This window comes from Tupaia chinensis, unplaced genomic scaffold (assembly GCF_000334495.1).
Source record: "Tupaia chinensis unplaced genomic scaffold, TupChi_1.0 Scaffold000017_1, whole genome shotgun sequence".
NCBI classification, from domain to species: domain Eukaryota; kingdom Metazoa; phylum Chordata; class Mammalia; order Scandentia; family Tupaiidae; genus Tupaia; species Tupaia belangeri.
Genome location: NW_006159447.1, coordinates 2948495 through 2964588, shown reverse-complemented (window position 1 = coordinate 2964588; position 16094 = coordinate 2948495). Strand labels below are relative to the sequence as shown.

The window sequence follows — 16094 nt, the reverse complement described above, 5'->3', positions numbered from 1 at the left end:
CAAACACAAAAATCTTACCATTATATTAAATGAATTTTTAAACATTTTAAACTTTTAATACTATTGTAAATTCAATATTTTCCCTTAATTTTTCTTTAGTTCTTCCATTGTTAATGTAAAGAAATACAATTGATTTTTATATATTTGTCATGCATCAGGCAACTTTCTTATTAGCTCTAATAGTCTTTTGGTAGATCCAGTAGCATTTTCTGTAGAGAAGATAATGTCACCTGTGTATAGACAGAATTTTCTTTCTTTCTTTTAAATTTGGATGCTATTTATTTATTTGCCTATTTGCTCTGACTGGAAGTATAATGTTGCTAGAACTGACAAGAGCAAACATCATCTTTGTCTTGCCTCTGATCTTAGGAGAAAGCATTCAGTCTTTCACCATTAAAAATTATGATGTTATTAATAGCTGTAGGCTTTTGTAGAAGCCTTTTATGAGGAAGAGGAAGTTCTCTTCTATTTCTAGTTGCTGGACTATCACTAGCTGTTGTTTGATTACAAGGGGAAGCACAGAAATGGCAGTTTTGCTTCCTCCCTGAGAGAGTAGCATTGTACTGGTAAGCATGTGATGATGCCATTCCAGCAGCAAGCATAAACTTCTTTTTAGGTTGGAGTTCAAACATTTCTTAAGCTGAAGCTCAACTTCTTGGGACTTTCCAGTTCAAACAGAGGGTCTTTATTACTGTGACTGAAACTCATGCTTTCAGAGCTATCTCAAGAATCACCCCACCTTTTGCCAAATAAAAGTTGCTCATTTTCTGTTCAGGTTACAGAGAAAGTGAAAAGATGATTTGTAACATTATTAACTTTAATCTATATATAATATCTTTATAATGAAAGGGATTGTCCTAGAACCTACATCACTACAAAACACCTGTTTTATGCCCAGCACATTTTAAGATGCTGAGAACATGATAACAGATTATGTAGACCTTATTCTTATAAACATAGTAATGGTCAATATTTATGTGTTTTGTATATTTCAAGCACTGAGCTATTTGTGTAACATGCATTATATCATTTGGTCTTCATATCAACTCTGTGTGATAAGAACTATTATTATTTTTAAAAATAAACTATTATTTTTGAGAAGGGAAGCAAGATCTTATGTTTAAAAGTGGCAGACCCAAGTCTGTTGGACTCTATAATCCAAATGCGTAGCTTCTATACCATGTTATTTCTTTCTCATGTTGTCTGGGAACTTATATTGTCACTGTTAAGATAACAAATATTCAAAACAACAGACGACCCTAAAAAGACAATAGATAAGTGTCTGGGTTAGAATCCCTAAGCTCTCGAAGTAAAGATGGTATAAAGGGTACTGAAGTTGTGAGAGGAGTTCTTGTAAGGTTCCTGAGAGTTGGAGAAGCCTATGGACTAAGGTTTAGATGACCTCAATGAAAAGAGGAAGACTTCAGGGCTGGGAAATAGCATGCACAGTAGTGTGGAAGCAGAAATGAGCTTGAATTCTCTGTTAGTCTGCTATTGTATTGCTAAACAAAGATATCTGAGGTTGGATGATTAAATAAGAATAAGGTTTATTTGATTTACCGTTCTGGTGGCTGGAAAGTTGAAAGGCATGGGGTTGGCATCTGGCCAGGCTCTGCTGCATCACAACATGGAGAAGAGAAATGGAAAGGTCAGCAGATGTATACAAGAAAAGAGAGTGACCTGTGGGCAGCCAACTTCCTTTTAAAGTCTGCTTTCTCAAGAATGAACCCATTCCTGGAGGAGAGCTTACTCCCTCTTGCCAGAATGCATTAATCTAGTCACAAAGATGGTATTCCCATAACGCAAACATTGTCCTCTAGGCATCACCTCCTAAAACACCCATGACCTACCAGCACCATTATTTTGGGAGCCGAACTTCCAGCATGTAAGCCTTCTGGGGACAAACTATAACAGACTCCTTGCAGGAAAGGCTTGCATGAAGTGAGAGTTTCTGTCACGCACAAATGAAAGATCTGACCTGACGCGTGAGATTTGTGTGTGTGTGTGTGTGTGTGTGTGTGTTGTCAGATTTTGGTGTGTGTGTATGTGGGGGTGGTTATTGGTATACTACAATGAAGGGATCGGATTTAGAACAGTATTTAAATAATGGAATTAACTTAGTTATTAATTTTTCTTTGTTTTCAAAATTATATGCCTTGAATTTCCAGGTATCTGAGAAGAGTGCTTAGAGAGGAAAAGAGGAACCAAATGGAATCCTGGCTCCTCAACCCCACTTCCAATGCAGTAGCTCTGAATTTAAATGTTGGTATTCATTTGAAGATTTTATTTGGGAAAAGAAAGTTTCGATATTGAAAAACAATGGACAATTTCCTGATTCCTGGTATCTACAGTTGTCTTTTCTACTTCTATGTTTTCAAAACTTTATAGCATATCACAACATAGTATGAATACAGTATTATCTTGATTTGATTGTCACACACTGCATGCATGCTTTGAAAATCCATGTTGTGTCCCACAAATACATACAATTATATGTAAATAAAAAGAAATAAAGTAAAATAAAATAGAAAAGGACCAATACCACTGAGTTAGCCCAATAGTCCTGCTATATAGATGAGGAAAAATGAGCTTGACATGACAGCTAGTAGTGACAGAGTAAGAACTACCATTCAGATTTCTTGGTGCCAAGTAGCTCATTCAACAACATTTTTTTTTGTCTTCTCATTATATCCTGGGCATGATGCAAGGCTCTTTAGGGTACAAGGATGTCTGGAGTCTGCATTCAAAGAGATCATAAGAGATAAAGCTGTGCATAAAGAGATTACAGACAATATGGAAACGGAGCATTGCTTTACAAGGAGAGGGCCAAATCAGGGAGGATTCATGGTGGGGTGATACCTGACTCAAACTTTCATAAATATGCTAGGGTTTGCCAGGGAGATTAGGTGGAGAAGGGCATTCTAGGCCAAAGCAACAATAGAATGGAGATGTAAAAGAGCATAACTTAATCAAGAAACAGCAAATATTTCTCTAATTAAGAAAACTTAATAAATATTTATTAAGCACTATTCGGTGCCAGGCATTATACCAGGTGATTTAAATGGATTAGTTCATGTAATACTCTCAAGAATCCTACATGATGGACACAGACAAGAAAAGTGAGTTTCAGGATAGAGATGTAAGTTTCCTAAGGGTCATGTAAGGTCTCCACAGTTTAACAGTGGCAGGGCAGGGATCTGAATCCAGGGAGCTTAGTTTTGTATTTAGGGTCCTATGTGCTCAGCAGTTTGTCTTTGATCCTCTATGTCAGTGGTTCTCAAACTTGTATCAGCATCACTTTGAAGGACTGTGAAGATACAGGTTTTGTGTGGGACAGCAGGTGACTTGGCTGGGGCACTGGACTCTCACATGGCTGATTGGAGCCTTGACTTGCTTCAACTATGTAGTCAGCCATGCAAGATTCAGTACCTTAACTTCTCCTGCTACCTGCTGGCCCTGTGGTAAGACTTTTGGTAAAACAGTTTTTTTTCTAGTTATATATACCCATTCATTCTCATATACTACACAGTCACATAACAGGTTGTGTAGACTCTAGGATGAATGCCTTCTCAAAGCTTACTTGTATGCCAATTTTCAAACTCTTAATGACCTTTCTCCATTCACCAGCACACTTACCATGCAGGTTTCAGAGGATCTGAAAATAGTTAAATTGAGTTTTTAATTTTTAAATATTTTATGTTAAGCTAGAGTTAGGAGTAAAGCTAAGATGTTCCCTGGACTGTCAGAGAGTAATGTGTTTAAGTTATGCACAAATGTATTCTTAGTGTCAATAATAGAGTCATATATAACATTAATTCAACTGCCTTAGATGAGTTTTAAAATAGCTGCATTTTTTTCAAGATTTTTTTTTTGCCATAGTGTGTGTGCACTAGCCAGAAAGAGACAGAAACAGAAACAGAGAGAAGGAAAGTGAGACATCATCCCTTGGGGGGATGGGCACACCACCAGTCCCTCTCCTCCATTCTCCCCTCGGGATTTTGGGCGTGCATGTACACACGCCCAGCATGATTTTCAAGCTGCCAGGTCCAGGACTCAAACCAGAGTCAGTCATGTGGGAGTTTAGCACCTTAGCCATCACATTACCAGCTGGCTCCTTGACAAATATTTTAAAGCTATTAACCAGGCCAGCTGGTGGTGTAATGATTGGCGTGGCTAGACCCCGCATGCCCGCATCTGGTGGCTTGAGAAACATACTGGGCGCATGTGTATGTATGCTCAAAAATCTTGGGAAAATAAAAAGGGTGAGATGGAGGAGAGGGGATTGTGGCATGACCATTCCCCATGAGGGTGCTTTCTCACTTTCTCTCTCTTCTTGATTCTTTCTGGCAAGAGCACGTACCCTCTGGCAAAATTGAAAAAAATAAAAACCTGTTAACCATGTCCTTTATTTTAACTATTTAATCCTAGAGTGCTGGCAAATGAATATATGGCCTTCAAATAGTTTATGGAAATATGTATTATGAAAAAACTACACATGAATTTAAAAACATTTTTACAACAAAATAAATTTGTGCTTTAATTCCATTTTTCCACAGACATTTTGAAAACCACTTGTATGTCTCTATTTCTTTCTTATAACTGAATTAAAATGTAAGAAGTGGCTTCAGTGGGGACCTGCAGGTGGCATAGTGGTTAAGGTGTTCGACACTCCCACATGGCCGACCATGGTTTGAGTCCTGGGCCTGGTGGCTTCCTTTCTCACTTTCCCTCTCTCTTTCTCTCTGTGTCTCTCTCTGGTCAAATTAAAATAAATGAATGAATAAATAAAATTAATGAATGAATAAATAAAATTAAATAAATAATTTTAAAAAGAAGTGGCTTCAGTGACTTTTTTTAAAAAAAGGAATTATTCATTTTAATTTTATTTATTCATTTATTTTAATTTGACCAGAGAGAGACACACAGAGAGAGCAGGAAAGTGAGAAGGCAAGCCACCAGGTCTAGGACTCGTACCATGGTTAGTCATGTGAGAATGTCCTTCACCTTAACCACCACACCACCTGCTGGCCCCATCAGTGAGTTTATTTATATTCAGTCATCATAGTCATTAAGTGTTCATTAACTCAGGATCCACACTCAAAAGCTTCCTGCCTCAACTCTTACACACTATTCATTAATAAGACTTTTCTCTGATTTGCTCAGTTTTCTTTCTCTACCATAACCCTAGACACTTCAGCGTAAGCTATCCTTATTCTTTGTCTGAATTACTGCCAGTTTCCAAACTGATCTACAGTATCCGTTCTTGACAACCTCCAATTCATATCCCCTCAGTAGAGATTAATGAATCAAAATCTGATTAAACCTCCACCTGCTTAAACCTTTTAAGGGCTTTTCATTGCTTTGAGGATAAAGAGAATACCACCTAAGGTACACCACCCATGAGCCCCACATGACTGGCCTCTATGAACCTCTTCCATCTCATGTCACTTTATATGCACTTTCACCCTCTCCAAATGAGTCAGACTGACTATTTTCATCTTGTGGTTGTGCTGTGCCTCTACCCCCTCCTAAAACCTTTGTGCTGTGTGTCCTCTCTGTCTAGAAGTCTTTTTCCTCATCTTAATCTAGTTACTCTCACCTTTCCTTGAAATCACAGCTCAACTGACTCTCCAGAGTTCTCTGTGACCCCCGACTAGGTAGCCTGAACGATATGTTTTCACAGTGACATTTACCTCTGCACTTTGCATTTACCACAGTTGCAACTTTATATTTATTTTTTGTGTTTGTTTGACTAATATGGAGGGCAGGAACTATGTATGATTCAGCTGTCTAGCAGTACTAGTGCCGAGAACGGTAACTTACTGCATAGTAGGAGCTAGTGAATATTTGTGCAATGAATAAATATTCATAGAGGACAGGGATTGTTCTAGTGTTGTGCACCTCATGAAAGTTCTGCAGGAGGCTCATGCTTAGATTCCATCGGGAGTAAACCTAATGCCTGGAAGTTTGTGACATGGTTGAAAGTCATTGGAAGAAGTGACAGTGTTGATTTCAGCTCTCAACTGTACATAACTAACAGCACAAGTTCTTTGTGAATTCAAACTGGCATATCTATTCCATCATCGGAGAACTCCTTGGACCACATATTATTCATAAAATTTTGCTTCTGTGGTTTAGAATCTTAAGTGGTATTTACTTTATACACTCTGTAGTCCTGGATTGCAAGAGCAATTAAGCCAGCTTGTTCTTCTATTAGCTGTCAAAGTTATCTGCTCAATTTAAATTGCTGTCCTTTTGCATAGATGGCTGTCCAGTTTTTATTCTGAACTTTCTAATAGCCTTTGGCCAAGGCAGGATTTGAAAACAAGACATAACTCTTAAGAGTTTTCAAAAAGATGGGACCAGCAAATGGCATAATGGTTATGTCACTGGACTCTCACGTAGCCAATTGCGGTTCAAGTACTGGGCTTAGCAACTTAAAACTCATGCTGGGCATGTGTGCATGTATGCCCAAGATCCTGAGAGGAGAAGGGATTGCGGCATGGCCTTTTCCCCTGGGGAGTGATTTCTCACTTTCTGTCTGTCTGTCTGTCTGTCTTCTCCGGCAAGTGCATATACCCTATAGGAAAAATCTCTCTCTCTCTCAAAAAGAGAAAAGAAAAGAAAAAGAATAGGAAGGCTATACATGGATGATGTTTCTTACTTTGTAGTATGCATGCTCTAGGTTTGGCTAAATGATACTACTAAAAGTCATGTGGTCAAGTAGTTGTCCAGTATCATACGTTGTCTTTGAATTATTCTGAGAAAAATTTTAAATCAAGGCAAATCATGTCAATTCTGTATGAGAAACTGGAGGTACATAAAGTTTCACTCAGTTCATGATAGTTTGGTAAATACTGCAGGAGGCAAGAAAGACAACCCACAATCACCTATCTTTCAAATCTCACTGTTAACCTCCAGGACTCTTATCATAATCAGGGCTGGGAACAAGGATTCATAGAACATTTCATGAAAAGATGGACTGTGTATTTGTATAAATGCAACTACTGTATTGCAATTAAGCAACACACACACTGCTGCTTTGTACCACTAGCAAAGTAAATAAAATACTGCTCTACCGTTTACAGTTTGGAGATGATTTCCCTGGAGGAATAGTTATGGTTTGTCATGAAGAAATCAAAACTTTAATGTTCAATTAATAGTAAAGGCCATTAGAAATATATTCAAATCACATTAAGAATCAAGCCAAGCAATTTGACATGCAGGACGTAAGCAAATTAATTCAGAGTAATTTATTCTAGTGCTCTGTTTCTCTAAATGTGGCCCTTACATCACTTACATCAGAATAACCTATTGGGCCAGTTCTTGTCTGCCCCCTCCACTCCTCTCTCTTCTCTCTACCTCCTAGATCTAATGAATCAGAATCTTGGGAAGCAGGAAATAAACATGAGCATTTAAAACTAGCCTCCCCTAAAAGATTCTTATGCTCAATAAAGTTGGAGAACCACCAGAATGATTTCTAGGAGCTGAGCCTGCTGAAAGATTTGTTCATAGTTCTAGGCTTTCTTCTGCCAGGGGGCAGTGTTCTCTGAAATATGACTAGGTTAATAAGCATGCTGGAAGTTCATTTTTTTCAGTCTTTCTCATGCAGTACCTTTTTCATCAGCCACATCTGACCTTGTACCCCAAATCTGAAATATCATAACAGGGAACATTCTTAATTGGTGGGTTTTTTTTTTTTTTTTGGTTTGTTTTTGAGAAGGTTTGGGCTATATTATAGTCATTTCAGATGAACGGCTCTACCAGCTTCATGCATGATCAGACTTTTCAGTTTTCTCAGCTTTAGATATTGAAGGATCTCTGTATTTTACAGTTGATTTGCTGTTCAGAGAAGAGACTTCAATCATCCTGCTGTCACTCAATTCATAATGATAATTTTGTAGGAAAGTTCTGTTTGACCATGGCTGGATGATGTGTGTGTGTACTTGTGTATGTGGATGTTAATAAGTTCCTCATGCACAATATTCTAGTAGAAGATCAAGTTCTTTTTTTTTTTTTTTTGACAGAACAGTTAACAGTGGCTGAGCCCAGTCCTTTCAGATAATGGGTAACAAGTGCTGTGCAGAAGCCAATTTAGATCCACTTGGTTATTTCACTTGTGGCTTTCTCCCTTGCACAACTGGTCTACATGGAAAATGAAAAATTAATAGATGCTTTTCAGATTCTAAGCTCTAAATTATTGTTGCCCCCGCTGCCCCGCCAAGGTGGGTGTTTACCATCAAATATCAGACAAAGTCAAATATCGGACTCTGGCAAGGGCTTGGAAGTTTGGAGCAAAAAAGAAGACCGATTTTTCTAGAACATTCAGAGCACCGTGGCTTATAGTGACATAATAGAATTGCCTCGCTATTTTTCCTTTTTAGTTTACAGTTTTCCTCGGTAACGGCCAGTTTGCATCTTGCAATTGAACATACATAGAAAAATCTTACATGGGGTTAACATCTTTTACAGGCCTTGTAAATACACAACTCCAAATCAGTTCAGTATGGCATACAGACTAAAGCAAGAGATTTATATAGAAGAACTCATAAGCCTGTCATCTCTGCAAGAGTGCAAAACTAAATGGATTTTAGAAAGGCAACATAAAGTTTGGCAGTGTATTTCCTTTTTTTCAATTAGCTGTTACAAAATTCTAGATTCTATAATGAAACCCAGGCCTACTGTGCAACCCACTATAAACAAGTTCTTGCTTTTGTGCTATCATGTTTTACTTGAGCAGAGCCACTGCTCTGTCAGTAATTGGTTGCATGGGAAGTCCTGTATTTGTTTATGTAGGAACATTTGTGCTGTGCAAGAGTGATGGTCACTTGGCCTGGTGGAGGGAATAATGCAAATAAACCCCTCTTCATTTGAATCTTAAACACATACAATGTTTAAAGAACTCTCAGAGCCAGAGGCCTTGATTTTTTTAAAAAAAAAAAAAAAAAAAAGTCCTGGTAGGCCAGCCTTGGTGGCGCAGCAGCAGGGGAGCTGTGTAATACCGATTCCATGTGGAAGATCACAGGTTGAGTTTCCAGGTCAACCTGTGGATGCCCGTGATCCTGGCTGGCTGGGAAGTTCAGGAGAAGGATTACTGAGTGAGACCCTATTTCTTTTTCTCTCTCAATAACTAAATAAACTTTAAAAAAGTGTCCTGGGTGCCAAATTGCTTAGGAAAGAAACTGATAAATGATAATGCAACTGAGAAATAGCTAGAAAAATAACTCTTAAAATTCTTGCTGCCATTGACGTTTCTTTCCAAATTCAACAGCTAATAAAGCTTCCCCACACCGTCCCCTCCCCCACTCTATCCCCACCCCCAAACAAGCTGACAGTTTTTTCGGGAAGAGGCAGAAACTAAAGTTATTTTGTCTTTCTTCATAGTGCAGAAGGACTTCAGGCTGCTTAGCTGGCATTCCCAGTATTATGATAAAAGTTACTTCTCCAAACTTGAACAACAACATGGGGGAAAATAACGCTATCTCTTGTGTTCGTTACAATTTTGGGAGATTTCACCGTGAGAAACATTTGAGGAGTCAGAAGTAGCTGAGAATATGGTAATGAGCATAGGCTTGTTCAAACTGCTGGAAAAATAAATACATGCAAAAGACAGAGAACATTATTAAGTTTATAAATTATAAACACGTTCTGTGTCTTTTTGAAAAAATATATATATACAAGAAATAAGAAATGGAAAATTAAAAAAATAAAGTTGTGAGGTGGATGACACTGAATAACTACGTTGTAAATTTTAAAAGCTTAAAGTTGTTGGAAACCTCGGTACAGCTCCGTTTCAGTTCTATCGGATAAAATACATTTGGTTTCTCTTTGACAAGCCATGTTTTTGTGAGGGAAGGAAAATGAACATGCTCTGTTATTGGCCACGGCAACATAAGCAACCCACACGTTGCCAGAGGATACCACATGAAAGTGTCTGTGGCTTAGGGGAGGGACCGACAGGGGGTGGGGAAACGGAGGATGATGCCCAAGCCTCCTCTGCTCAGAGCTGTGATTGGTGAACACGCTGTGATGAAATCAAACTCTGGACAAATCAGATGAGCCTGTCAACCTCCCAGGTGGGATTGCTTGTAGTTAATAGACTGAACTCGGAGCCCCCGAAGCAGTGCATTCAGTGTAGGCAGAGAAGTCACTGCAAAAGACTTTCCAGGAATCCTCTGACATGGCAAAGAGAAGCCCCTTTCTGTGGTACCAGGTAGGACAAAAAGAGAATGACGGGGAATGCTTGATCTTCAGAATCAGTTACTGATTTTGAATTTTCCTTTTGGTTCTTAAAATTAAGACAGCATGTTATGATACATTTTGGAAGTTGCAAGATTGGATGGTGATGTTGAAATCCTTTGAATTGCCTTCAAGGCATATAATTTAGTCCTGTCTAGCTGTATTTGACAACTCAATCTGTTTATTTTCTTAGGCAATATCCCTGCTCACTTTTGCCATTGGTGTCAACATCTGCTTAGGATTCACAGCAAATCGAGTTAAGAGAGCAGAAGGGTGGGATGAAGGTCCTCCAACAGGTAAGTGTAGCAACTAGTTGCATTTCCAATCCTTAAAATATATTATATGCAAGGTAATAAACATAAGCTCATTAAGAAATTCAGTCTTGCTGTATATCAAAGTTAGTTCCAGATTTCTTTGGGATAAAATCAGCTATGTGTATAATTTAGGTGCTAGAATGTGATTTTAATTAGAGAGTATTTATGATTGCTTCACAATAACTTGTTATTGAAATCTTTGTACTCTGAAATTCGTAAATGTGACGGCAAAATTAAAGCTTTTATTGACAGACAAGGCTAAAGGAGAAGTTGTGAGAACAGGTGTTGGTTTATTATTGGAGTTACACAAACCCGATTTGCTCTCATGTAATATAGGATATAATAGTTGTCACCAGAACATTCTGATCTGGGGAAAAGAAGAATGAAAGTAACAAAGGCAGGGTACTGTCTTTATGGAACTTCAGAAATTTAGAACTTAAAGGTAAGATTTACCTAAAGTAGGAAAAACATGAAAGAAAGGAGGTACTTAAGAGAGCTTACAGGGTTGATTTTTACTCACTCCTTGATTTTTACTCACTGAGTAAGAAGAGGTAAGTTCTAACAGTGTACTGTACCTTGACTTAGCTAAAAGAACCAAGGTGAAAGAGTTTCTTTTTACAATACACTGCACCCTAAGCAGTGTGGGAATTCTTATAAAGGAGCTCCTTGTGCAGACAGAGGGGACTTAACTGACCAGGTCTTAAGCAATGAGTTGGTTAATTTCCTGGAAATTGGAGCCGTTGATGATTTTAGAAATAAAAATTACATTTGAAGTAATGGATACTCTAGGGGGCAATATTTTCTTGACTTTCCCTGACATCCCAACTGTATTCCTGTGAAATTTGTGTTTTTCAGCATGTCTTGGTCTGACTACTGTAAAAGATCACCATTTGTCTCTGTTTAGCCAGCAACGACTTTTGTTATTACCCAGATTATGTTGCATATGATGGAATTCTGAATCTTTCTTACATCAAGGAAGTTACTTGCGAGTCAAGCCAGAGGCTGAAAGAATAATATTAAAAGTGGGTTAGTGAGGTGAAATGGGGTGTGGTTAGGGTGAAGAGTGAGAAAATAGATCATAAAAATTGCAGCCGAGAGAGCCAAATGGACAAAATGAGTTCTTCTCTGAAGGAGAAGGAGAGTGGATCATTGGGCTGGAGAATGATGTTTTTATTGGTAGCAAATGCTCTCTTCAAAGGCTTCTTTTTCACTCCCATTAATGCTGACTGACTGAGCAGACAGGGGGACCAGATCCTTCGTTTGGTCATGTGGGTAAAACTAGCCTCTTGGGGGCCAAGTGTTGTTTCTTTTCAGTGCACAGTAAAAGTCCCCCCCCCCATTTTGTTGTAATATAGTACTTTGGCTAGAACTAAAATGGAAAGAATTAAATGCTAGGCTGGCCCCATAACACAGTAGTTAAGCCCTGTGCATTGGGAGCCAGATCCCACATGGCTGACTGTTGTTCGAAGGGCCCCAGAGGCTTGAAAAAAACATGCCAGATGCTTGTGTGTGCATGTCCCAAATCCTGATGGAATAGAGAAATGGTAGAAAAGGGATGGTGGTGGGATCACATCCCATGGGGTGGTACTTTCTCTCTCTCTGCCTCTCTCTTTCTCTTTCTCTCTCTGACAAATGTGCACATTCTCTGACAATTAAAAAAAAAGCTATTTCCTTAATGAATTTGTAAAATCAAGTCACTCATTATTGTCAAAATTGACTTTCTGGGACAATAGGACATAAAAGTCCTAGACTGGCACCCTAGCCTTGTGTGATTTGCCGTGGTGTCTTAGACCAGTCTGGTGAAGTCTTTTTCTTTAGCTGCACAGTGAGAAGCAGGACTACACGATTTCTAATTTTCCTTCTGGAGTATGAAGTCCCTGATTCTAGCCATTCTGTTTTATTTCATCTGGGATTTGTGTGCACTCTGCTGGAAAACCTGAAAGTATAGATTGAATGTATTAACTCTTAAATGTGTCTTATATATAATAAATTATTTCCATATGCTATTAAAAAACAGCAGTAAGAACTAGTGAATTAATGCTACTTCTGAAAAAATAGTATAGCTTCTATTATAATCTACAGATCTAAATTGTGTTAAATATACTACAAAATATTTGTTTATTGAATTACTTAATTAAATGATGGATTATTTTGGGCCTCTATAATATCATCTAAAGTAATTCATTAGTTAAACTTCTGCTTATAAAGCTTAGTCTTAGGATATAATTTATATCTGAGTTGTAGGTTTTTTGGTATGCATGCACATTGTTCATTTTAAATTTTTCTTTTGCTATAGCTGACCTGCTGTTTAATACTATGACTGTGGTTGATCTCCCCTGAATAAAGATCAAAGATGTATTTTGGTAACTGGGTGAAAGCATAGTAAAGATAGTTTTTATTTTTTAAAGTGCTACATGTACCTAGAAAAGACCTTTCTCTAATAATATATGTGATTGGTTATTCTGATCGTTAGCAAAGCCTTCACATCAAAAAGCGTTGGTTGACTTTCATGTATATATTAAAATAAATATTAGGAAGGAAGTCAGCCATGCCAGTTATCAAGAACACTTTTAGATGCCAAAGAAATTCTGGGAAGTTCAGTGCTCCAAGCTTGTTTCAACAAATAGAAGGAACATAAAGGATATTAGAATATGGCCAGCACTAGACAGATTAGAACAAGCTTTGCCATTCAAAAGCTTGAAGTTTCTTGTTTGGTAACTGTAGTTCTTCAGGGTTCTCAACAATAGCTGAGAATATTCTGCACACATGCATATCATCTATTGTACTGTGGACTGGGGTGTTAGTTTCAAGGTTGTGGGAGAGCAAACAAACTGTCATAATTAATTAACTAGCACACTTGTTACCTTGATTTATTATTAGGACCTAGTTATCTTTTGGAAGCAATGGATGCAATAGAGTTTCTTTTACTAGATCATAAAAGTTCTATAGCTTTATTAGGAAATATGAAATGAGCAGAGCTAATTATAATTCTGCTGGACAGATAGAGAAGGCACTCAGATAAATAAGGTGGTAGGAATACATTTTAAAAGAAAATGTTAATAACAAGTACAGTTCAGTGACATGTTTGTCTCAGGGCATCTCAGGTGGTCCACTTGATTAGCCTTCAAGATTGCAAGACCTATGTGTATATAGCTGTATGTTTGTGGTGCTATTGGGGAACCTGCTTTATTAAGGCTTATTGTTTAGATATTCTTTCAGTCTGCAGATGGAAAGAGGATATCCTCTTTGAATTATAAGCAATTCAATACTTGAAAGACAAAAGGGAATTTGTGAGCTTATAAATACCTGACTAACAGAAATTTGAAAGCTCAGTTGAGTTCATCATTTTCAGTGACTTGAAAGCTTAAAAGTATGTGAGTGAAATTCATGGGTAAATATGACATGAAAAGTGTCACTAAAAATGAGTAAAGTCTCTCTTTGTGAATCATAGAGAAGGAGATAATGGTACTAGGAACGGGAAGGTTTACATTCAATTGATAATTTTAGGAATCTCTACAATGAAATGAGATTTAAAGGGTGGCATAGCTGAATGTAAAAAACTATAAAGTTGGCAGATATATGTAAAGACTATCATGAAATGACTTTATTTTAAATCTAATGTAGAAATCAGGAGTATAAATCAATGGAATGAAATGATTAGAATTGGAATCTAAGGAGGACATATTTTTCAGTTCTTAGTTAAATAGGTCTTTGATATAGTGATTTTCCATTTACCTTAAAACTGTGGAAAATCCTTTATCTGTTTGCATACTCAGAAATTTCAGTGTTCAATGGAGTTCAACATAGATTTTTGAATCAATAAATATCAACAAATTTTCCAAAGTCATGTTTGAAAAGAACTTTTAAAATTTGAAATCTGTGTACAACTTTGAAAAAGTATTTTGTTAATGTAAAAAAGTACTATAGTTACAGAGAGATGATCTAAAATTTTAGCCAGAACTTTGCTAGCTTGAATGAAATTTACAGTTCTAATTTTCCAACAAGGAAAATGATAATGTTGCCTCTAGTTATTTGAAAAAGTTTTTGAAAACAAAATGTCATAAAAAGACCAATGATAATTATATGATGAATATAATGATATACTCAGTTATGTTTGAAGTCCAGTGTCCAAATTTTTATCTCATTGAGTTAAATTTCTGTGATTTTAAAATGACGTTTCATTGTTTAGTACCAGATTTGAAAATCATTCATTTATACCACTGACAATAATTAAATATTACTTGAGCATTTTAGATATTGAAGTCATGTTTTAAACTTCTAATTTAAATTGTGTAGAATACTGCTTTCTTGTAGTTTGTGAGGTCTTCCTACATGAGGACAATATATTTATAAACACTTTTAAAGTACAGGGGTTTGAAAACTTCCCAGACCATTAAAAAAAGGTCCATGAAATCTGGCCTAGCAACTGTAAAGAGGAGAGAACAGTTGCACTGTAGTAATGGGTGTTTGTAGATAGTGATGTATTTAGGAAGCAGAGATGCTAACATGTGGCCTATATGGAAGTGCTGGTTGCTAAGGAATGAAATCAGAAGACTTAGGTAAAAATGGCAAATTCAACACAGGAAAGTATGGCTGGAAAGAATAAATCATATGCTCTAGAAGGGGCATAATACAATATTAAATTCTAGAGCTGGATGGCATCTCGGATGTTACCTACTCTGTCTTCTGCTTTTCCTCTGCTTATCCTTGAAATAGAGCAGCAGGCACAGGGGAAACCATCCTGTTTTAATACTCTTGAGAAAAGGACGCATCACTACACCTGTAGCCCATGTCAAGGCTTCACTCTCGCTTTCAGGAAACACCTGGCCAGAGAACCAAGGCAAATGGGAGGGTCCTGGAGAGAGCGGGATCCCAAACTCTGAAAATAGACCAGATGAAACTTAGAAGAAATAACCTTCCAGCTTTAGGCTAAGCTGTTTTCAAACTTAAATACTTGTCTTACTGGACAGCATCCTTATTTAAAAATGGCCATCTGGCAGGGGGATTTAGAGAGAGAGATGATTGGGAGCCCAGGGTAAAATGATGTTTTGGTTATGCTTGTCATTAATTAGATTTTTTCTAATAGTCTAATTAAATTATCAGTAGTTTTCTCCTGTATCATGGGATACATGGCACAAGAATTCTGCAACTCTGTCTCTGTGTGTGTATTGTACCATGGACTATTTTAGAAATTTCACTTATCTAAGTAAGAACTAAGTAAAATTTCACCTGTCAGAATTATTGATTTGAATGAAATAGGCCATGTTTTATTAATACATTGATGTTTCTGTGAAGCACAGAGATAGACCTCTGGAAAAAATAAGAAATTCATAGCATTGTTATGTCATATATGTACATACATTTTTAAAATTTGAAGCTCCTATTTTTAATAGGCATATGTCTTTTTAGACGTGTAACATTTCTTTCCCAAGATTCTGGAAGTGACTGACTTGTATCTTTGAAGTAAAACGGCATCATTTGCACATGTAATTTAAAAAGAAGCAATTAAATTCGTTTTTTTTTTTTTTTTTTTGGCGTGGG

The 16094-nt window shown here is 37.2% G+C and overlaps 1 protein-coding gene across 7 annotated transcripts in view; it reads left to right on the top strand.

Moving 5' to 3' along the window:
• ENPP2 (ectonucleotide pyrophosphatase/phosphodiesterase 2) overlaps positions 1 to 16094 on the top strand; it is a 123858-nt gene that overhangs the window by 25538 nt on the left and 82226 nt on the right. For 6 of the 7 annotated variants that reach the window (XM_006140055.2, XM_027770050.1, XM_006140054.2 and 3 more), the window contains exon 2: positions 10433 to 10535. In XM_006140055.2, coding sequence (XP_006140117.1) covers positions 10433 to 10535 — 103 coding nt within the window. Of the gene's footprint in view, positions 1 to 10075; positions 10214 to 10432; positions 10536 to 16094 lie in introns of those variants that run through there. The other variant, XM_027770060.1, reaches the window with a different exon arrangement.